At 36.1% G+C, this 23,615-nt stretch overlaps 2 protein-coding genes across 2 annotated transcripts; one reads left to right on the top strand and one right to left on the bottom strand.

The window, feature by feature from the left end:
• Positions 1 to 1,731: 1,731 nt before the first annotated feature.
• On the bottom strand, positions 1,732 to 6,198 carry LOC107857031 (nascent polypeptide-associated complex subunit alpha-like protein 1). The gene is made up of 4 exons (XM_047397382.1): positions 5,921 to 6,198; positions 4,112 to 4,190; positions 2,354 to 2,481; positions 1,732 to 2,243 (listed from the first exon to the last, which is right to left on the bottom strand). Exons 1-4 carry the CDS (start codon positions 5,978 to 5,980, stop codon positions 1,911 to 1,913), a joined length of 600 nt encoding a protein of 199 aa, XP_047253338.1. The 5' UTR covers positions 5,981 to 6,198; the 3' UTR covers positions 1,732 to 1,910.
• Positions 6,199 to 9,183: 2,985 nt separating this feature from the next.
• On the top strand, positions 9,184 to 20,594 carry LOC107843756 (transcription elongation factor SPT6 homolog). Its single transcript, XM_016688143.2, has 17 exons — positions 9,184 to 9,519; positions 10,689 to 10,784; positions 11,881 to 12,001; positions 12,074 to 12,158; positions 12,287 to 12,440; positions 12,519 to 12,654; positions 12,747 to 13,014; positions 13,144 to 13,347; positions 13,431 to 13,556; positions 13,646 to 14,032; positions 14,564 to 14,671; positions 14,760 to 15,539; positions 15,709 to 15,850; positions 15,921 to 17,095; positions 17,244 to 17,453; positions 18,902 to 19,379; positions 19,952 to 20,594. The coding sequence occupies exons 1-17, from the start codon at positions 9,486 to 9,488 to the stop codon at positions 20,371 to 20,373; spliced, it is 4,926 nt and encodes a 1,641-aa protein (XP_016543629.1). The 5' UTR covers positions 9,184 to 9,485; the 3' UTR covers positions 20,374 to 20,594.
• Positions 20,595 to 23,615: the final 3,021 nt, after the last annotated feature.

Below are 23,615 nucleotides of genomic sequence, written 5' to 3' on the forward strand. Positions count from 1 at the left end.
TCCTATTAAGTGGGACCCAAGAAGGATAAAAAGGAGATAATATCATTAAATAATTACCGAATAAAGAAATGTGATATTTTTGGGGATAGATCAAAAAAATGATGACACATAAAATGAGACGGAGAAAACAGTGTTTTTGTGATACAAGTTACATTCCACACACATAACAAACTTATGCCTTGAAAAAAATTAAATATCAACTTATGTATGGTAAAGGATAGTCTGGTCCACTAAAACTTGAGTAATGTGTGAGAACTCTAGAAAGATCGAACGATAATGATTTATTACGCGATCTTACTTTTTATTTTTGTCAGAGATTATTTTCATGATTTGAACCATGACCTACTATGTCACATGTCGATAATTTTATCAATTATTTAAAAGGTAAAATTGTGAAATTAAATGAATTATTTACGTGGCATTAGCAATATAGTTGAGGGGGAAAACATAGAAATAAATTTGGGCTGTTTGTTGACTAAGGATATTAAGGCCCACTTCGGAGTTGTTAGTTAGGAATGCAATGACGTGTCCTTTTGTCAATTTTCAATCACTATCTAATTATTAAATGACCTTTTTGGCAATTTTGCTAGTTGTCAAATATGATGTCATGCTTATTATAGCATGATGCTGTAATTTTTATGTTTTTTTATTTGTTTGGTGAACAATTATTTATAGTAGTCCTTCCTTCACATGGGTAAAAAGTAGTAATAAATGAGGAGGAAAATGAACCAACAATGATTTTGGAGCTGCAGTGGTGGGGCTACTTCACTCTTAATTAGAGATCTTGAGTTCAAATTTTGGGTCTAAAAAAAATCTTAGTGAGAATGCTATCTTCAGAATAGGTCCTACAATACGCAATTCGATTGAGGATGGAACTAATATTTAAATTGTTATATTCAGTTTGTAAGAATAGTGGAAGATAGAGGAACTCACTCACACATACATACATACATACATACATATATATATATATATATATGGAGTTATATTAGATGTAAGTGTGTGTTCATTACGGAGGAAAATATTTTCAAAAAATACTTTATGATTCTTGCCTTGAAGTAAAGTTAATGTCATGTGACCAGGAGGTCAGGGGTTCAAGCCATGCAAGGTAAGGCTGCGTACGATACACTCTTGTGGTGGGGTCCTTCCCCGGACACCATGCATAGCGGTAGCTTTAGTGCACTGGGCTTCTCTTTTTTTTTATTTTATGATTCTTCTTGATTGGTTGATCAAAATATTTTAGAGAATATTTTCTCTAGAAAAAGTAGTTTAAAAATGAGGAAAAGAAACTTCTCCGATAGAAGGAAAAATCAGTACTGCTATTGGTGCGAGTTGTAAGGAGTTTCAGTCTTGAGTCAAACTGGGGCGTTATTTCATTCTCGTAACAGAAATGAGTGCACCGCAAAACCAAACAAGTTTGCTCCCTTGCCTCACCACATGCTTTCATTTACTAATTTATTAGGATGCTTTAACCTAATGTGAAGTTCTCACTGAGCAAAAATTATGCATAACAAAGACTTGTTTGGGAACATTTGGTTAAAAATGTTGGTTCATATTGATGGGAAATATGGTTACTCTATAACCTTTCATTATTTAGCTAACCTTAGCTCAAAATCTATAACCCAAGATTATTTCAAAGTAATGCAGAATATGGAGAGACATCAAAACAGAAGGGCCAAGCAGGAAGACTAATAGAGACAAGATTCTAGTTTAAGACAGAAAGGAGCAGCATAGTTTAAACCCTTCTCTCTTACATAAAAATAACAATCCAATCTGGTATACAACGACAGACATACGGTAAAATAAACAAGGACACAGAGATAAAAAGGAGCAGCAATTCAAAACTTTTAAAGCTCACGAGACCTCTAGATATTCAAAGAAAGCACTGCTCATAAGATTCAGAAAGCATCCTAGTTTGTAAGCTCCATGATAGCAGAGACAATGTCGCCATCTGCAGCCTTGAGAGCTTTGACAGCTTTGGGTCTGGAAACTCCTGCTTGAGTCATCACAAGCTCTATATCCTTTGGTTCTACGCCGGTCTCGTCTACATCCTCATCGTCCTGAGCCACAGTAGATGGCTCTGGCTTCGATATAACGTTGCTCAGATTAGGAGCCTTGAACTGCTCTGCAGCTTGAGACTGCAATTGTGAGCTCAAGTCCTCAATCTTTGCTTCACCAAATATGACATATGTGTCTGAATTTGGGCTCTTGAATACATCTGGTTTTGAAATGACAAATAGTATCTGAATGAAACAAAAACAAAAGAATCAGAAGAACCTTAAACAACTTCAAAAAATTTCAAAAGAGAACAAAGGAAAAGGGAAGTGAACAAATAATAATGAGGTCAACTTACATTTTTGCTCTTCTTCACAGTTACACGACTGACCCCTGGGATTGGCTTCATTCCTAGCTTTAGCATCGCTTTTCGGCTCTTCTTCTCACTCCTGCTCTGCTTAGACCTGCCACTACCATCTCCGAGCTCTGCCCGCAATAATAAGCATATTAAGTATTGCCACAATAATCAGGAAAAAAGCAGCACGCATGGCCTTTCTGGTGCATCTAGACAGAGAGAATATGCAGCACTCCAATGTGGAGAAATGCAATATCCAAGGCTAAATCTTGGGTCTTGAGGACTCTTTTTATAAATTACAGGAATGCTTTCACGCAAACACGACGACTAATATTAGCTAGAGTTTGGCATAGATTCCCAAATATTCTTGGCAAGTCATTTTTTGGTGAAGATTTGGGTGAAATTTCACCATGTGTTTGTCCATAGAATTTTGGAAACATATTTTATCTTTAAAAGTTCACAAAAATTGAAATTTGGCCAAATACTAGTATTTGGAAATTTGGATTATTTGCCAAATAATGACAAATTGTATGACCAAACACTATTTGCCAAGTTCTTTCCCAAAAACTACTTGGAAAATCTGTGGCCAAAGGGATCCTTAGTTTCTGATACAGTCTCTTTTATATGGGTTAAGCTTGTCCATGTTTTGGCAGTGGACATTTAGTACAGGGAGGCACTCCTTTGGAACCAATCTTCTGATAAATATTCACCCTCTTAGGTTTGGTTATTTCAATCCTCTGATATTAGATTTTGTGATCCAACACCAGTGTGTATTTAACAAAAAAATTTAAAACATGTATTATCAAATATGTAAATAACATGACTATTTCAATTGACACCTAACACAGAAGTTATGGACGCCTGTTACAAAATATGTAGCTTTGAAATGTCGCATGACTATATCTGTGGAAAAATAACACTTTCAGTATGAAAATGGGGGATTTAGAAGGCTATCAGTTTATTAAGTTCACATCATCTCAGAAAGATATTCACAATAAAACAAACCTTTTGACTATCAATTGAATTCAAAGGTCAGGTATCTCAAAATATTATCTATTGTGAGGGGTGATAGACAAATTATTTCATGTCTGCTGATTAACATAACTTTGATTTGATAAATAAAAATGTAATTAACTTGGCAGAGATTAGAACGAAAACAAGCTCTAGAAACCTAAACTACGCGGAGAATCAAAAGCACACAATTGATAGAAGTAATTATAAATCAATGTGACAAACAATAGCAAACATCAACACCACCTCTATTGCATTTTATGTGAGACACTACCCATGTATGGAATAAACTAAAACGTTGAAAAACTTTCCATGGCCTATCCAATAAGACAAACTTTACAAACACTGAAAGTAAAGAGCTTCCTAGTTCGGACCTATTGGAGTGTGTCTCACAAAATCCAGTAACATACCCCGTGTAATCCCACAACTAGGATCTGGGTAGGGTAGGATGTACATATACCTTACCTCTACCTTGGCAGGGCAAAGAGGTGTATTATCAATTATCATAACTCCATATGTCTCGTATTGATTTTAACTTTAAATTATTTTCAAGTTGTAGTCCTATCAGATAAGTACTCTCATATATAAGAAATTCTTTTGTGAAACGGTCTCAGATAGATCCCTTTCTAAAGGGCACCTCAGCCACAACTGGCACTAATAAGTCGAATGATACCATTCTTTTACGAACTGGCAGAATAATAACAAACCAAACCAGAGTTCAGAATTTTCAAATTATTGGTGTATACTTACCTTCAGCATCAGCATCATCTTTCTCATCATCGTCGTCATCGTCATCATCTTCTTCATCCTCAATGATTGGTTCCTCAGACTACAAGAGAAGTGATTAAAAATCTATATGAGCTTACACAAGGATCAAAATGACTGGCTCTCTCTTGAGAAGAAGCTGCTTTTATGACAAAACATTAAGAAACCACTTAAACTCAATTACTTTAGCATCCACCTCTGGACCAAAGAAGCTTAATTTTGTCCATTTTCCTTCTCCTTCTTACACTTCTGTTCATAAATTTTAATCCTACTGATTGTGTTAGTAACCTCAAAAGATTCAAACTTTGGGTTTTTTTAATAACAAAGATTCAAATTTCACTGAAAGAGATCATTTAATGTCTCAATGGTGGACAAACAGTAGTAGTCTTTATCCTAATATTTATTACTTTTCACATTTCTGAAAAATTAGATAGCTTCAAATGCAATTGTAAGTTGTAATACCCAGAAAGCTAATTCAATATACTAATACATAACAAAACAACTAAGGCCAGCCCCAAACAAATTGGGGTCCGCCTGTGTGAGCTTGCTCACATGCGCCAGATAAAGGAGGAGGATTGCACCATGCTGATAGCATAAATGATATGCAATCTTTCAACTGGAAAGACCACTCAAATCACTAGTACGTTTATATACCTGTAGTTTTTTCAATTTGCAAACGGACAAAAACCTCCCCAATTGCAGCCAGGACATTCAGAAGAATATGAATAAACTCAATTTTCAATCTTTTTACCAAAAAAAAAATCAACAACAACAGATACAGTGTCATCACACAAGTGGGGTTTGGGGGAGGGTAATGTATATAGTACCTCATTTCAAGGGAAAGCAATTAAAAAAGAAAACTAATGAAAGCATGACAAAACATTCATAAAAGAAAAAACTACAACAAAATAAGACTAATGGAGGTACAACAAACAATAAAAAGTCGCAGAAATCGAATAACAATAAACTACTAGAGTACTACTCATACTAACAATTCACGTATATTGCAGATCTTTGCTCAAAATTGCAATTTATCTTCGCCAATTTAGCGTAAAAAAAGAAATATCACAAACAACATATAAATCTCAAGCAATAAGCTAATCTTCCAGACAAATAATCCAAATATCATCTCAAGCTTAACAAAAACTGATCATGAAACAACAAAAATACTCTAATTAACAATAAGAACCAGAAAAAACAGAACTTCACATCCACAATTCTATATATATGAAGTGAATATATGTATATAACACACACACACAAACACATCTCAATCAATAAGTGAATCTTCCAAACAAATAATCGAAATACTATCTCAAGCTTAACAAAAACTGATCATGAAACAACCAAAAGTACTCTAATTAACAATAAGAACAAAAGTTTTAAAATACAGAACTTCACATCCACAATTTTATATCTATGAAGTGAATATATGTATATATACACACACACATATATAAACGCACTGAGGATATATATGTGTATGTCTTTTGTGTGTATTCTCACTTCATACATACATGTTGCTGGTGGGAAGTGGCAAGTATCTAGTGGAATTAGTCGAGGTGTGCTCGAGATGGCTAGGACACCACGGTTATCAAATATATATATACACACATACAAACCACACCCAAAACACACACACATATATATACACACACAAAACACAGGCATATATACACACACATACAAGCAACACATAAAACACACACACACATATAATAAACACACAAAACACACGCATATATATATACATATATGCAAAAAAAAAAAAAATAGAGAGAGAATGAGAATTACATCAAGTGTTTGTTGTCCGAGGTGGGCAGCAAGGAGTTCTTCTTGAGATTGAGCAGTCATCGTTATGCCTAAGAAGAGAATTTGGTTTAGCTGAAAGAGAGAGTGAGAGAGAGAGGTATTTTGTAAAACCCTAATCGGCGAGGAGCTGACCCTTTTTTGCTTTTTTGAGATTTGAGATCTGAATGAATGAATGAATAACTAAAGCCCAATACCAACAACACCAATGACCCGGCCCGACTTGGAGTTTTCTTTTACTAGTTAAGTATGGCTTTAAGCTAAAGCCAAGTTTTGTCATGAGTATTTTTTTTTTAGTATATTTTGAAGAAAAAAAAAGTTGAAGGGGAGTCTTGAGTAACCGATAAAGTTGATGTCATCTGATCATGAGGTCATATTTTCAAGTTTTGAAAATAACCTTTCAATAGTTTTAGTGCACCGGACTGCCTTTTTTTTTTTTTAGAAAAAGAAGTCACTTTATTCTAAGGATTCATTTGGTCATAAATTTTTTTTAGTCTTTAAAAAAAAATTAGCAAATAATGTATAATCATATAATTTGTCATTATTTAACAAATAATTCAAAAAAAAAAGGACACAGGCTGACCCATTTAAAAATAATTGGCTCATGTTTGGGTTATTTAATATGGAGTAATCAGTCAGTCATTTTAATTTCGCTAAATAATCCTAATCTAATTTGGGCTATTTTGGTCTAGGTCGTTCAGATACAGTTCATATAACATATGGATGCAATTCACGTATCATATTGATACAATTCGTAAAAAAATATAGCGATGAATTTATGGATAAAAAATGAATCATTGTTATATTGAATATGCATTTTTTTAAATATGATGTACATAGAATTGGTATCATTTATTGTATAAAATATGTATCTATGAGATGCATATAGAAAATGTATATTTATAGTATAGAATATGTATCTGTGTAAGATATAAATCAAATTTGTTATCAGCATTGTATAAACTGACAACAAATAGCTAAAAAATAGAATTAAAATTCAATGGTGATTTTCATGTCAATAGTTTCCGACGAAGTGCTATTTGTTTCATTTTTCGTAATCTCAAATTCTAGAAAAGATTAATATTTGAGACAATTTTCGTTTTTTGATAACTTTCAAAGTAAAATATGTTTTTCAAAATACCGTGGTCAAATACATGATGAGATTTAATTCAAATCTTTATTCAAAAATAATTTGTCAAAAATATTTAGAAATTTATGACCAAACGCTAGCTAGAAATAATATTTTGTGCATAAGAACTACAAATACAAGCGACAATTGGTGGACTTTTTCCAACTCACTTTTCTCACTAAAATTCAAAAATAACTCAACTTTATATTAATGGTCAAATACAATTTCAACTCCAACTTGAACTAATTTTTTTTTATTTTCACGGCCAAGCGCATACTAAATTCTTCCTCATTTCCAAGTGTTCCTTTGGTATGCAATATAGAGTATTATCTCTATTTCTTTTTAGTTATCATGTTTTATTGTTTAAGAGACAGTTTGATTAATTCATGTTTTATTGTTTAAGAGACAGTTTGATTAATTTATGAAGTTAAGTTAGATTATATTAATTTGATATTTTAAAATTAAATTTTAAATAGTCAAAAAAATATATGAAAAATACTATATATTTTTTTCCTCATATCAATGTGTTGCAGAAATTACTTCTGATTAAAATTTAGATTGTTTGACTTTTAAATGAAATTAAATTTCATTCTGAGAAAAAAACATAGCTTATACAAGAATTAGATGATTTTATTGATAATGTACCTAGCGATAAATTCTCATAATTCCTTTACTAGAGTATAAACATATTTTTCGTAATCTAGTTCGAAGACCTTCTTTTTTATACGCATTGGTAATACTCTAGTCAAAAAACTCTATATAAATATTAATTAGCATTTATAAGTATTCACATACATTTTAAATTTGATTTTGACTAAACTATTTAGAGCATATTAACTTGGTCCTATTTAGCTAAGAAAGACATAAATGCCGGTCATTGAATATTTATTTGATTTGAATACTTAGAATTTTTTTAGATGAGACCATAATTTTTGAATCTCATTAAATTTTATTTGGAGGAGGAGATAGATTTTATAAGATATAAATAATTCTCTTCCAATAAATAATTAGCAACAATTTCTTATAATCGAGCTTGTCTTGTTGATGAATTAGTAATAATAATATTCCAACAAAAGAAATTCATATAGACATTAATAAAGTATTCCTCGTCATTTTAAATTTGATTTTGAATAAATTATTTAAATCATTATCAATTCATTCTTAATTTGCTATCACACTCTTAAATATTCGTCCATTGAACTTTTGATAGACCTGAGTACGAAAAATCATATAAATAATAGACATGATCTCTTTACATTTCATTAAATCTCATACGAAAAAATTTCTACAAACGAGACTCTCCCTTCACTATCTCGACAGAAATAGTCTACAGTGTTCATAATTATTTCTCTTACTTTGATATGCTTATCTAAATCAACGTTTAGCTCCGAGAGAGCCACATCAGAATAGGCTCCTTGAAGCGGGTGTGCTGTAAAAGGTAACTAATCTTGATTTACACTTTCGGGCCTTGCTGGAGCACTTTAGAGATTGGCCAAGATCATTATCGAAAAATAAACCAAACAAATCAAGATAACGAATTCCTAGGTTTTCAACTTAAGAAGTGGTCACGACTTTGCTCGAACTTTTTTCTAAGAGGTAAGTTATTTGGAAATCGAACGATTTTATTCAATCAAATACCCGCTGACAAAGTCAATTATGTATGTCTCTCATTACATCATTTCTGAACAAGCTCCTCGTTAACAAGTTTAATCTTTTTCTGGATAAATTATTAGAAGTATTCCGATGAAAAACTTCATATATAATAGTATTAATTATCTATAAATATTTATCTTCTCTACATTCGCGAGATAAAGATGAATCCAGTATATACTCTAACTTCTCTAAACTTTATATCACAGGCCACACTTATATGTTATTGTTACACGTACTCATATCATCTACCTATATGAAATAGAACAAGACTTGCATACGATCCAAAATTCCGCTATTTCCTCTCGAGATTCCATATGTGAGTTACACTGAATATGTTATTAATGTCGTTGTTATAATATGATCAATATATACTTTATTCATCTCAAATTTCATCTACGAGACTACACTGAACATATTATCACCAATATAAAATATACATCTTTATTGTAATTTCAATTTTTGAATAAACAATTTAGAACATTACCATTATTATTAATATCAATTCATCCGCAACTTATTATTACTCTGAACCTCTGCCCATTTTGTATCGCCATTTTCCCTCACTACACCACCACTACTACGAACCGCCCCACTCCCTCCCTCACACTATATATACAATTTTCACCATTTTTCGCTATTATCAGTAACGCGAATCGAAATCTTTAGGGTTAGGGTTTCAATTTACACATAGTTGTGTGTGTACCGTGTGAAAAATATCTAGGGTTTTTGCTTTTTATTATCGTGCCCTAAGTTATCGTCGGCGAAAAAATGGCTGGAAAAAATGTGATCTCCGATGATGAAGGTTGATTTTTTTCATAAAATTTTCGATTTTTTTTTTAGAAATGTGATGTTTATGGTTATTTTAGCTGAAAATGTTGAGTAGTTGAATGTATGTGTTTATAGAAATTGAAAATTCTAAATAGCTAGATTTTCTTGTTATGCTCTAAGTTATTGTCTGCAGAAAAAATGGCTGGAAAATACGTGATCTCCGGCGAAGGTTGATTTTTTAAATATTTTTTTCGATTTCTTCTTTTAGAAATGTGATGGTTATGGTTATTTTAGCTGAAAATGTTGAATAGTTGCATGTATGTCTTTATAGAAAATGAAAATTCTAGTTTATGTTTTCGATTTTCACCTAGTTCTGCGTGTACTATGTGTGAAATAGCTGGATATTTTCCTGTGCTCTAAGTTATCGTTTGCGATAAAATGGCTGGAAAAGATGTGATCTCCGATGGCGAAGGTTGATTTTTTTAAAGAATTTTTCGATTTTATTTTAGAAATGTGATGGTTATGGTTATTTTAGCTGAAAATGTGTTTATAGAAATTGAAAATTCTAGTTTAGGTTTTCGATTTTCTCCTAGTTCTGCGTGTACTTTGTGTGAAATAACTAGTCTTTTTGTTGTGGTCTAAGTTATCGTTGGCGAAAGAATGCTAGAATAAACATGATCTCCAATGAGGAAGGTTGATTTTATTTTTTTCATAATTATTTCAATTTTTTTGTAGAAATGTGTTATTGTAGCTGAAAATGTTTAGGTTTGCGATTTTCACTTAGTTTTGCGTGTGAAATAGCTATATTTTTGTTGTGCGCTTAAAGTTATCATCTGCGGGAAAAATGGCTGGGGAAAACGTGATTTCCGATGACGAAGGTTGATTTTTTCATTTTCTTGATTTTTTTGTGGAAATGTATGGTTATTTTAGCTGAAAATGTTATAGTTGAATGCAAATTGAAACTTCTAGGGTTTAGGTTTTCAACTTTCACCTAGTTCTGCGTGTACTTTGTGTGAAATAGCTGGATTTTTTGTTGTGCTCTAAGTTAGATCGGCGAAATAAATGGCTTGATCTCCAACGACGAAGGTTGATGTTTTTTTTCCTTTTTTTTCGTTTTTTAAAGAAATGTTTGGTTATTTTAGCTGAAAATGTTGAGTGGTTGAATGTGCATGTGTTTATAGAAATTGAAAATTTTGTGCGTAGATGAAGTTGGAATTGAGGAAGAAGAGAGGGACGAAGAGCCGGTTGATGGGGATGCAGTTGATGAACGGGAGGATGAGGATGAAGACGAAGAAGAAGGTATTTACCCTAATTTAATATGATAGATTTTTTCTTATGTTTATTTTGCTTAGGGTCTATTGGAAACAAACTCTTTATCTTTACGAGGTGAAGGTAAGGTCTGAGTAAACTCCACCTTCCCGAGACTTCATTTGTGGGATTACACACTGGGTATTATTGTTGTTGTTGTTGTTTGGTCATATGTATTTGACGAGAGTTTATCTGAAATGGCCTCCTTGTAGAGCTAAGGTTTGCGTATACTCTACTTTCACTGAATTACACGGGGTATGTTGTTTGGGTTATATGTATTTGTTGAGGGTTTATCGGAAATTTATGAGATAGTGGTAAGCTCGTACCCTCTACCCTTCCCTCGACTTCTCTTGTGGAATTACACTAGGTATGCTGTTGTTATTGTTGTATGAGTTATATGTATTTGCCGAGGGTCTATTATTGGAAACAACCTCTCTATATTTACGAGCTAGGGATAAGGTATGTGTACACTCCACCTTCCTAGACTCCACTTGTGGGATATCACTGGGTATATTGTTGTATGAGATATGTATTTATTGAGGGTTTATTGAAAACTACCTCTCTATCTCTACGAGGTAGGGTTAGGGTTTACGTACACACTACCCTCCTCAACCTCACGTGTTATGAGATTATGCCGGGTATGTTATTGTTGCTGTATGGTTATGTGTATTTGCTAAGGGTCTATCGGGAATACTCTCGCTGTCTTTACGAGGCGGGGTAAGGTCTTTTGCACTCTACCCTCCACAGACCTCACTTGTGTGATTATACTGGGTATGTTGTTATTGTTGTATGATTTATTGGAAACAACCTCTCTATCTTTAAAGGTAGGGGTAAGGTTTGCGTACACTCAATCCTTCTGAGATCCCACTTGTGGATTACACCAGGTATGTTTTCGTTATTCGTGTTTGTTTATATGTATTTGCAGATCATTTATGGGAAACAACCTCTCTATCTCTACGAGGTGGGGGTAAGGTGTGCCTACACTATATCCTCCCCGGACCTCACTCATGGGACTGGGTATGTTATTGTTGCATGGTTATATGTATATGTTGTAATTTGGGTTGTTCTGTTGCTTTTATCTGGGCAGAGGGTCAGGATGAATATGAGAAAGATGGGTTTATAGTAGATGATGTAGAAGAAGAAGAGGATGAAGAGGATGAAGCTGATAGTGATGATGAGAGGCAAAAGAAGAAGAAAAGGAAGAAAAGGTGAGTTCGGCTTTTCAAATATTGTATAACTTTTCTGTGTATGGCTGCCTTTATATATTTTGACTATTTCAGGGAGTCAGAGAGGAATTACGTGCTTGATGAAGATGATTATGAACTTCTCCAGGAAAGTAATATTGCGGTGCCTCGTCCAAAACTTGTGAGTTGTGATTTTTGCTTCACTGAATGTAAACACGCAAGCAAACACATATATATGCATTTCCTATGTAGGGTATTGATTTTGTCAGTAGGTGTTCACACTTTCTGATTTTCACACTGCCTGATTAGGAGAGCAAAAAATTCAAGCGGTTGAAAAAGGCTCAGAGGGATATGGAAGATGAGGGTTCTGGTTTTTATGAGGAGGAGGAGTTTGATGAAACTGGGAGACGAGGGCGTACAGCTGAGCAGAAGCTCGAGCGCAGCTTATTTGGTGATGATGAAGGTAAACATCATTCTAATTGTCTTCTTTGTTGGCAGTATTCCTCATGTTGTTAACTTGAACTCCTCGGGATATTTCCAGGGCCACCACTCGAGGATATTGCTGAGGAGGAAGAAAGGCTGGACGAAGAAGAGGATGCTGACATTGGCGAGGAAGATGAAATGGCCGACTTTATTGTTGATGAAGAAGAAGTTGACGAACATGGTGCTCCTATTAGGTATTGCATTTGAGATATATATGGATGTAGGATGGTCTTGATTTTTTATATAGCTCTCTGATTTATGTCACATTGTCTTTTTGGATCTGCAGAAGGAAGAAGGTGAACAAAAAGAAGTCCAGGCAGGCACCAGGAGTGTCGTCCTCTGCTCTCCAGGAAGCCCATGACATATTTGGCGATGTTGAAGAACTTTTAATGCGTCGAAAACAAGATAGGGCAAAATCGGGCATGCACGATGAGTCCGGTGAATGGAGTGAAAGGAGACTTGAAGATGAATTCGATCCTACTATTCTAGCTGAGAAGTATATGACTGAGAAGGATGAGCGCATCCGACAAAGAGATGTCCCAGAAAGAATGCAGGTGCAACATCTAAGTTGTCTTTGTCATTGGATTTTACATCTTAATTTTATTGTCTGGGTAGATTTTGTGGTTTTTCTTGTTTACTATGCTACTTTCTTAACTGTAGAATCTCTTGTTAATTCTTTGTAGATATCTGAGGAAAGCACTGGTCCTGTGCCAGTTGAAACCATTAGAGTGGAAGAGAGTAACTGGATCTACAATCAGCTTGCTGCTGGGGTTGTGCCTCTTTTTAAGAAGAAAGATAGTGGGACAACTGAAGAACAGAATGAGCTGCCAATAGATAAAGATGACATACTGAGATTTCTTGATTTAATGCACGTGCAGAAGTTTGATGTGAGTTCTAAACCTTAACTAGGATTTTTGATCTGATCTATGCATGGCATTTGAAACTCTGCAAATTTTTGCTTTGTTATTAGGTCCCATTCATCACCATGTACCGTAAGGAGGAATGCATGAGCTTATTAAAGAATCCAGAAGAGCATGAAACTAGTGATGATGGCTCCAATGATTCTGACAAAAAACCCGCCGTAAGATGGCATAAGGTGAGACTTGTTCTCAAAAGTATTATGATTTGTCCCATGTCGAGAACCTTGGGAATTTGAAATGAATATTGAAAGAGATTATTCTGCAGGTGCTTTGGGCAATCCAAGATTTAGACCGGAAGTGGCTCCTCCTTCAGAAGCGGAAGTCTGCGCTTGATTTGTACTATAAGAAGCGCTTTCAAGAAGAGTCCCGTAGGGTGTATGATGAAACACGTCTAAAGTTGAATCAGCAGCTCTTTGAATCGATTACCAAATCACTCCAGGCGGCTGAGTCGGAAAGAGAGGTTGACGATGTTGACTCAAAATTTAACTTGCACTTCCCGCCTGGAGAAGTTGGTGTGGATGAAGGACAATATAAGAGGCCAAAGAGGAAATCGCAATACAGTATTTGCAGCAAAGCCGGCTTATGGGAAGTGGCAAGCAAGTTGGGATACAGTGCCGAGCAATTTGGTTTACAGATGACTCGAGAAAAGATGGTAAGTGTTCTCTTATATGTTTTGGATCTGCCCAATGTTAAGAAAATAAAATTGCATTCATGTTGACTATTGTGTTGATCGAGGAATCACCTTAGGGGTACCAAATTACTGATTGCACCTGCACATTTGAATTTTAAACATCATTGCTTCTGAACTCTCAGTTTGCTTGTTTGACATACAATTAGAAATGAGATGTGTTCAACTAAGTAGACAGTACAAAGTGATGACCTGAGCTTATTTAAATATGCATTGTCGTCTACGGAGTTTTGCATCCCATTTGCGGGAGGATACTTGCTATCATGTCAACGTTCAACCTAATTAAGACCTTTAATCACACAGTGCTGGGAATTATATTTTCAGCACCCAAATATTCTCCAATAGCTTTGTTGATCCATCAATTTCCTCGTTGCTATTACTGTAGGTGGTTTATTTCTTTGAAGTTCATCTCTGATATCTTTTTTTCCTATTATTGGGTAGCATTTTACTAGTTGGTACTAGGAAATCACTATGAAGGCGTGAACTTTCTTGCAGGAGGATGAGCTGGAGGATGCCAAGGAACCACCAGAAGAGATGGCATCGAACTTCACCTGTGCAATGTTTGAAACACCGCAAGCTGTGCTTAAAGGCGCTAGACACATGGTATGAGGACATATATGTAAAACTTACTTTGCAACGATTTCATTGTCGCGTGTGACACTAATAGCTGATTCTTGATGATCAATTTTAGGCTGCAGTAGAGATAAGCTGTGAACCAAGTGTCCGTAAACATGTGCGTGGTCTCTATATGGCCAACGCCGAAGTATCAACAAGTCCTACTCCTGATGGGAATGCGGTGATTGATTCCTTCCATCGATTTGCTGGAGTCAAGTGGTTACGGGGTAAACCTCTCTCCAAATTTGAGGATGCACAGTGGCTTCTCATACAGAAGGCTGAAGAAGAGAAACTCATCCAAGTTACTATCAAGCTGCCTGAACCTGTTCTTAACCAACTGACGTCTGAGTCTGAAGTTCATTTTCTCAGTGACGGTGTGAGTAAATCTGCTCAGTCATGGAACGAACAGAGAAAGTTAATACTTGAGGATGCATTTTTCAACTTTCTTCTACCTTCGATGGAAAAGGAAGCAAGATCCTTGTTAACAAGTAAAGCAAAGAACTGGCTGCTTATGGAATATGGAAATGTTTTATGGAATAAAGTGTCAGTGGGGCCATATCAACGCAGAGAAAATGATCTTGGCTCCGATGAAGAGCCTGCACCCAGGGTTATGGCTTGCTGTTGGGGCCATGGAAAGCCCGCAACCACTTTTGTGATGTTGGATTCGTCAGGAGAGGTTTTGGATATCCTATATGCTGGATCTCTCAGCCTTCGTGGACAGAATGTTAATGATGAGCAGCGGAAGAAAAATGACCAGCAGAGACTGTTAAAATTCATGATGGACCACCAGCCACATGTTGTGGTGCTGGGAGCTGTAAATCTTTCTTGTACACGGCTTAAGGAGGATATTTACGAGGTATGCAGCCATGAATTTTACTTGATTGGTAGCTAATGTAATGAGGGATAAACTAGCAGTATTCTGGTAGGATATGTCCCTGTTTCTGACTTATTATAAAAATATTTTTATCAGCATAACTTCTTTATTGCAGTTGCTAAAGTTTCTCTTGATTGTTTATGTGATTCAGATTATTTTCAAAATGGTGGAGGATAATCCAAGAGATGTTGGTCATGAGATGGATAATCTGAACATAATATATGGAGACGAATCCCTTCCGCATCTCTATGAGAATTCCCGCATTTCTGCTGACCAGCTTCCTACACAGACAGGTACCACTCTCCTGTGATCTTATATTCAACTGTTTGGATTTACCTGTACTTATCCACTCCAGGGTTTTAGGTATTGTGAGGCGTGCTGTGGCATTGGGACGTTATCTTCAAAATCCTTTAGCAATGATAGCTACATTATGTGGACCTGGGAAGGAAATTTTATCTTGGAAGCTGAATACTTTAGAGAGCTTTCTCACACCAGATGAGAAGTACGGGGTGGTTGAACAGGTTATGGTGGATGTAACTAACCAGGTGGGTATTGACCTTAATTTGGCTATAAGTCATGAATGGTTATTTGCCCCGCTGCAATTTATTTCGGGGCTGGGTCCCAGAAAGGCAGCATCTCTTCAAAGATCCTTGGTAAGACAGCAGACGATCTTCACTAGGAAGGATCTCTTAACTGAACATCATCTTGGTAAAAAGGTATTTGTCAATGCAGTTGGCTTCTTGCGAGTACGGCGCAGTGGATACACTGCAAATAGCAGTACATATATTGATTTGTTGGATGATACAAGGATCCACCCAGAATCCTATAGTCTTGCACAGGAGTTGGCGAAAGATATTTATCTTAGAGACATGGGTGAAGAAGATAACGATGATGATGAAGTGCTTGAAATGGCAATAGAGCATGTTAAAGAGAAGCCACATCTGTTGAGGTCGGTTAATGCTTATGGATATGCTGAAGAGAAGAAGCGTGAAAATAAAAGGGAAACCCTTAACGGTATAAAATTGGAGCTAATGCAAGGGTTTCAAGATTGGCGTAGAAAGTATGTGGAGCCAAGCCAGGATGAAGAGTTCTATATGATTTCTGGTGAGTCTGAGGAGACGCTTTCCGAGGGAAGAATTGTGCAGGCAACAGTTCGGCGGGTTCAACCACAGAAAGCTATCTGTGCTCTTGAGTGTGGACTAACCGGCATTCTTACCAAGGAGGATTCTTCAGATGATTGGAGAGATGTCAATGATTTGACTGAAAAAATGCGTGAAGGTGATATCTTAAGTTGCAGAATCAAGTCAATCCAAAAAAATAGGTACCAGGTTTTCCTGAGTTGTAAAGAGAATGATATGAGAAATAATAGGTATCAGAATAATCAGAACTTGGATCCATATTACCATGAAGATCGCACTAGTTTACAGAATGAAAAGGAAAAAGCTCGTAAAGAAAAGGAGCTTGCGAAGAAGCATTTCAAACCAAGGATGATAGTTCATCCTCGATTCCAAAATATAACAGCAGATGAAGCAATGGAGGTATGTTGTATCTTCACAGATGTAAAATGTAAATTTGGTGCATAGTTCTCATGCTATGACATTGCAATGACAAGAAAGAAGTGTCTTTAGCGATTCTTAGCATTTGATGCATACACTTATCTTGACACTCTCTTCATACTTTGTGCAGTTACTCTCGGACAAGGAACCAGGTGAAAGTATTGTACGTCCCAGCTCACGCGGACCATCGTTTTTGACCCTAACGCTCAAAGTGTATGATGGTGTTTATGCTCACAAGGATATTGTGGAAGGTGGAAAGGAACATAAGGATATAACAAGCTTGCTGCGTATCGGGAAAACATTGAAAATAGGAGAAGATACTTTTGAAGATTTAGATGAGGTACTTTGCTCATCTGTCCAGTTATTTCATATTAATGAGAAATGTTCCTGATCTAGTTTTTGGCATCTCTCCCCTTTAGTTTTGTTGGAGGGAGGATTGTAGAGAATGGGGAAAATAGGTTCCCTGTCGTTAATATGAATTTAGCTATCCAACCGGTGAGAAGAGTTGAATATACCCAAGTGTGTTTCCTACTGATCAATTTAGTGGGTTGAGAACCATGAAGTCTCAGGTTTCAAATCCCAACATAGACAAAAAATGCTAGGTGATTCCTTCCCTTCAGTCCTAGCCTTGGTGGACAAATTTACCTTTTACCTATTGCTTGCTACCGGTGGGAGGTGATAGGTATCCCGTGGAATTAGTTTTGAGGTGCACTCAAGCTAAGCCCAGGCAAACAGTTATAAAAAATTGAGTTGAATAAAACTAAAATAAATAAACATAGACGTCCTTAACAACTTGTTCGGATGGTTGTTACATCGTTTGTTGTTGCATCATTTCATAATGCATCATTGTATTATATTGTATTGACAGTATTGTACTTCAATGTACTGTTTTGGTAAGTACGTTTGGATAGATTTTATTGTCTTCCATTGTTTCAAAGTTTCACACACCAACAACCTGAAGAATAAGCTTACAAATAGTACAAGAAAAAGTAGGATAACGGGGTGGAATTATTATTATAAAGAGGATAGGGTAAGGGTAAAATAAGATTGTTAAATGATAAGTAAAAGCGGAAAAAAAAGGTAACTGTGCGGTCGCACCAAATTGGTTATTGGTATATAACACAATAAAATTTAAGTAACAATCAAAACATACAGTGGGTGTAAATTAACATTATGTTACATTACAATATGTAACAATTATCCAAACACTATAAGCAGAACTAGAAACATGGGTACCAATGCAGTTAGCTTGGATTGATGTCATTTTGGAGAGGAAATATAATTTGTCCTCTCTCTCTCTTGCAGTTTCTTTCGTTACACTTTCCGTGGGGAAAAATTAAATATATTGGTCAAATGGTGAACAAATAAATTGGAAGGAGAGGTCAAATTTGATGACTAAAATGGGCCTGGTTTTTCTTGCCTTTTTCTTAATGTAGTTAAAGTTGATTGGATCATTTAATCATAATTGCTACATTCTTATTTCAAATGTAGTTAATTTTTCTCTCTTTTCAGAGAACACTTTTTAAGTATTAATTGCTCCAAATACTTGCCATAAAAAAATTATTAATTGCTCCCAAGAAATTTGCTTGTTGGCATTTAGTTGAGGATTGTTTTCTCTGATATGTTTTCTTTGGTTGATTGAAGTAGAAACTAAACGGGGGTTTATCATACATTTTTTGTTTGCAACTTTCTTTCCTCTTGGAGGCACAATACATTTGTGGGTATTTTCTTTTTTAGAATCTTGGGAACACTGACAATCTCCTTGGTTTTATACTGTGTTTATTTCAGGTGATGGATCGGTATGTTGATCCATTAGTAGCTCATTTGAAGGCAATGCTAAATTACCGCAAGTTTAAGACGGGAACAAAGGCAGAAGTTGATGAGCTTTTGAAAATTGAGAAATCTGAGTACCCTATGAGGATTGTCTATAGCTTTGGTATTTCTCATGAACACCCTGGGACATTCATTTTGACTTATATACGGAGTTCCAACCCACACCATGAGTATGTTGGTCTGTACCCGAAAGGATTTAAATTCCGTAAGAGGATGTTCGAAGAAATTGATCGCCTTGTGGCATATTTTCAAAGACATATTGATGATCCTCATGACTCTGGACCATCAATACGATCAGTTGCAGCAATGGTGCCTATGCGCAGTCCTGCAAGTGGGGGATCCTCAGGATTTGGTGGCGGGTGGAGTGGTTCATCCAATGATAGTGGTCGAAGAGGTGGTCGATCTGGTGACAGAGATAGGTCTTCAGGACCAGGTAAAAACTGTCCCTCGTTATTCTCTCTCCCTTTCTTTGTCGTCTTAGTGGCATGATGAAAGATTGCTCTTCAATCTTCATCACGCTCTGAAAGCGCTAAACCAACACTTTCCTAGATGCCTCTTTTTTTTTAAGAGATAAAATTGGGCTGGCAGCTGGGAGGAGTTGCCCTTATTTATGTATCTCCTTCCAGCATTGACTGGCCCGTATCTTTAAGTTGCGGCGGTGTACCATTCTGCTCTCCTTTTCCCTACAGAGGTGTTTCTGGGAGTGGGTTGTGGCGGTCTCTGCTGCAGGGGCGCATTGTCTCAACTGCTTGCCCTACTTCGTGGGCATGCCATTTGACTTATGCCCTCAAAACCTCAGCGAGCAGGCTGAGATTGCATCCTATTGCGACTTTTATTTGCCCTAAAACATACAGTGGCTTTTCAGTCTGTTCACTATGTATGTCTAGAATGTGTTTCACGTCATTCTACTGTTGCTTTGCAATATGTGTTGTTCTTAATCCTCGAGGTTTATAAAAGGGAAGAAAGATACGTACTGGTTGTTACTGGGTGCTTTCGGTTTTGCAGGTAGAAATGACTACAGAAATAGAAGCAATCAGGATGATCAAAGTGGATTGCCACCAAGGCCCTACGGTGGTCGTGGACGTGGACGTGGTCGGGGTCGGGGACGTGGTAGAGGAAATAATGATAATGACGGACAAGATTCAGATTATGGCTCTCAAAAGTGGAGTTCTAAGGAGGGGGAAGGAGGAGGTTGGGGTGAAGTCCAAAATTCACCTGCCAGGGACTCTTGGGGTGGTAGTGGTGGAGGTGGTAGCGGAGACGGAGGTGGTTGGGGTGCTAGTCCTAGTGGTGGCGGTAGTGGTGGTTGGGGTGCTAGTCCTAGTGGTGGTGGTGGTGGAAGCAGCTGGGGACAGGACAATGGTGTTCAGTCTGAGGATTCTGGCTGGGGTAGTGGTAAGAAGTCCGGTGGCAGTGGAGGGTGGTGATCATATCAATGATCAAAGCTATTTGTAATGCTCGTACTTGTCTAGTCTTTTTGGATGTACGATCTTGTCTCGACTTGTTCTCTTTCGCAATCATAGATAGTCCTCCAGGTCTCAAATTTTCTTTCTTTTAACTGAATTGTTAACGCAAGTATTAGCATCTTTGTAACTATGAATTTATGCCCTCTCTATAAATGTTTTATCTATTAAGATGCACTTCTTTACCCTGGATCCTCATGGTCTGGCCATTCCATGGACCTAGCGCATAGCGGGATCTTAGTGCACCGGGATGTTCTTTATGCACTTCTTTACCAAGTGCTTTACAAGTTAGATTGGTGTACATGTGTTTGGCTCACCCTGTACTGATTGAGGATGACTCTAAACCACAATTGGACCATCTTGAGCCTAATACATCTGGTGATATATCTGTTTCCTTTTTTCTTTTTGTATTATTAATAGCGGTGGTATTTGAGTCAGCTTTTGTTCCTCGACAATTTCATCAGGTGAAATACTTACCCCAAGCACATGTACTGGCAACTCAACTAGTGCTCGTTTAATATCTATCCAAATCCAAACAAAATCAACTGAGTCTTTGTTGCCTTTGATAGAATAAGAGCCTTAATTTTCATCTCACTTTATTAATCCCTAAACGACCCATTTTAAGCTAGTTACCTTGGCAAGTTGAGATAATACGGTAAAGAGTTCTTGCACATGCTTCTTTCTACATGACCAGGTTTTATCAAATGATAAACGACGTACTCGTACTTTCGTAAGGTAGAAAAGAAAAAATATTTTTGATAGATATTTGGCTCTTAGCAAATAGCAAGATACAAAACAAGCGCAACAACAGATGCACTAAAAAGAAAGGGAGGAGGAAGAGGCTAGCACCTTGCTTCCCCCACTCAAACTGCCACAACACTTCGCTGCCTACAAACCTTCCAATCCTAATCTTTAACTTCATTGTTGTCTTATATAGCTTGCATGCATATACACTAATTATGTTAAACGTTAGCCCTCCCAAAACGAACTTATTGATTAATTATCGTCTTTTTCAGCTTGGACGCATATGAACTAATTATGTTAAACGTTAGTCCTCCCAAAACAAACTTATTTACCATCATCGATTGTTTACCCACCTACCCTTAGCCATTTATTCCACGAGTTTCGTCGAGCTCCCTAATTATCATAACCTAAACTCGTCTTCATCCCTAGCCTCCACACCTACCTATTTGATTTCCTGCTCGTAAGCTACATTGATCTTCCTCTTCTCAGCGGCAAAGTCTAGTGAGATATTTCATGATCCCCCCCCTTTCTGCCCCCCCCCCCCCCCCCCCCCTCCAAAAAAAAAAAAAACAATAAAAGAAGGCATATAGAAGAAGTGAAAGTTGAAAATAACAGTTAGGTCATAACATGTGCAAAAAATTGAATTTGGTCACGGGTGCGTGCGGTGTACCCCACAACAACACACAAGTTTGAGAAGTAACCTTTGTGCCCGTGATTGGCTCATTTGTGCTTCAATCCGTTTTATTATTAATTGCATCACTCTATTAAATTACGTTTTTCTGAACCAAAAAAAATAGTTGTCACCATCATATTAATATTATAAACAAAAATAATCCTTTCTATCTTCAAGGTAGTAGTAAGGTTTGTGTTACTCTACGAATGTTTGAATTGACTTATTTTTAGGTGTTTTTAGTTTTTAAGCACTTTTTAAATTTTGATGGTGTTTGGAAAACTAAAAAAGTGCTTTTAAGAACTTATTTTTAAGTCAAAATAAGTGCTTATAAGCCCAAAGCTAAAAGTAGGATAATACCAACTTATGGCTTTTGACTTATAAGCCACTTATTAAAAGTCAATCCAAACAAACCTGATCTCTCCATACTCCATTTGATGGAATTATACGAGATATATTGTTGTTGTTATTGTACGTTAATTTCATTAACGGTATCAAAACTATCACAACTCAAAAATCTATTCCATCTACAAAGGTTAAAAAGCAAGAATAGAGGAACTACTGATAAGTGAAGGTGTCGCTTAATAAGAATGACTTTATATTTTTCCTTCTAACCACAATTTTGATCTCTGATCGAACTATGACCACGAGTAGATAGGCGATTGAAGTTTGGGTTTGAGGGGTGGGGGTTGGGGGTGGGGGGTGGGTAGAGGGAGGGGAAAGGGGTCAAAAACTTACTCAGATCCGTATTTAAGTACACCAAATCAATGATACAATGACATGTCTCTTGCACACTCTTTTATCATCAGACTTTGACTAATTATCGTGCATTTTCACCTCATTTATTATCTAACTGCAACAAGGTGCATTAGTTCGATATAAGCACCAGGTGAGATAAACTTTTTATTAAAAAGGATCGGCTGAGTTTGCTTCTTTAATCACTCCATGACTCGACATATTTTAATCTATTTACGACTCTGTACCGATGAGTCTGTTTTTTTCCATCAATTCATGGTCGTCCAACACCGGTGAGTTTGTTTTTTTCATTCAGATCGCTCAACATCGCTGCGAATGTAAGCTGTAACTTATAAAGAGTCTTGATTTCGAGTGAAGTAAACTTAAATACGTAATATGTGTAACGTTAAAACTTACTTGCATCCTTATTTAATTATACCAAAGAAGTGATACAATGACATGTCTTTTGCACACTCTTTTATAACCATATTTTGATTAATTAATTTGCATTTTCGCCTCATTTATTATTTAACTATGACAAAGGACATTAGTATGATATAAGCATCGGGTGGGATAAATTTTTACTAAAAATGGGTCGGATGGGTTTGCTTGTTTAAATATTCCACGACTCAACGCCGTTGAAATTGTTCTTTCCTCAATTTACAATCACCTAACGCCGTTGAGTTTATTTTTCCAATCAATTTACGATCGCTCAATGCCGCTACTGATGCAAGCTATAACTTTAAAGAGTCTTGATTTCAAGTGAAGCAAACTCAAATATATAATGCACGCAATATTAAAATAATATTATTAAAAATAGAGGTATAACAGTTTTGAGTAAAAATTTAAAGTATCATATTTATATTGTGGTGTATAAAATTCTATATGTTATGCTTCCTGTTTTACCAAACTAATGATAAAATAACATGTCTTGTGCACACTTTTTTATCATCAAAGTGTATTTTCACCTCGTTTATTATTTAACTAGCTAGTTTGTATATTAGTTTGATATAAACACTGGTTGAGATAAATTTTTTATTAAAAAGGGATTGATGAG

This window comes from Capsicum annuum, chromosome 10 (assembly GCF_002878395.1).
Source record: "Capsicum annuum cultivar UCD-10X-F1 chromosome 10, UCD10Xv1.1, whole genome shotgun sequence".
Classification (NCBI taxonomy): domain Eukaryota; kingdom Viridiplantae; phylum Streptophyta; class Magnoliopsida; order Solanales; family Solanaceae; genus Capsicum; species Capsicum annuum.

Excerpts from the sequence above, each read along its gene's own strand:
- LOC107843756 (XM_016688143.2), top strand. The coding sequence starts at position 9,486 with ATGGCTGGAAAAAATGTGATCTCCGATGATGAAG. Across the intron at positions 12,002-12,073 it reads AAGAAGAAAAGGAAGAAAAG|GGAGTCAGAGAGGAATTACG; the intron begins GTGAGTTCGGCT and ends TGACTATTTCAG. Across the intron at positions 13,557-13,645 it reads CCGCCGTAAGATGGCATAAG|GTGCTTTGGGCAATCCAAGA; the intron begins GTGAGACTTGTT and ends ATTATTCTGCAG.
- LOC107857031 (XM_047397382.1), bottom strand. The coding sequence starts at position 5,980 with ATGACTGCTCAATCTCAAGAAGAACTCCTTGCTGCCCACCTCGGACAA. Across the intron at positions 4,191-5,920 it reads TCGGACAACAAACACTTGAT|TCTGAGGAACCAATCATTGA; the intron begins GTAATTCTCATT and ends CTTCTCTTGTAG. Across the intron at positions 2,482-4,111 it reads AGATGATGCTGATGCTGAAG|AGCTCGGAGATGGTAGTGGC; the intron begins GTAAGTATACAC and ends TATTGCGGGCAG.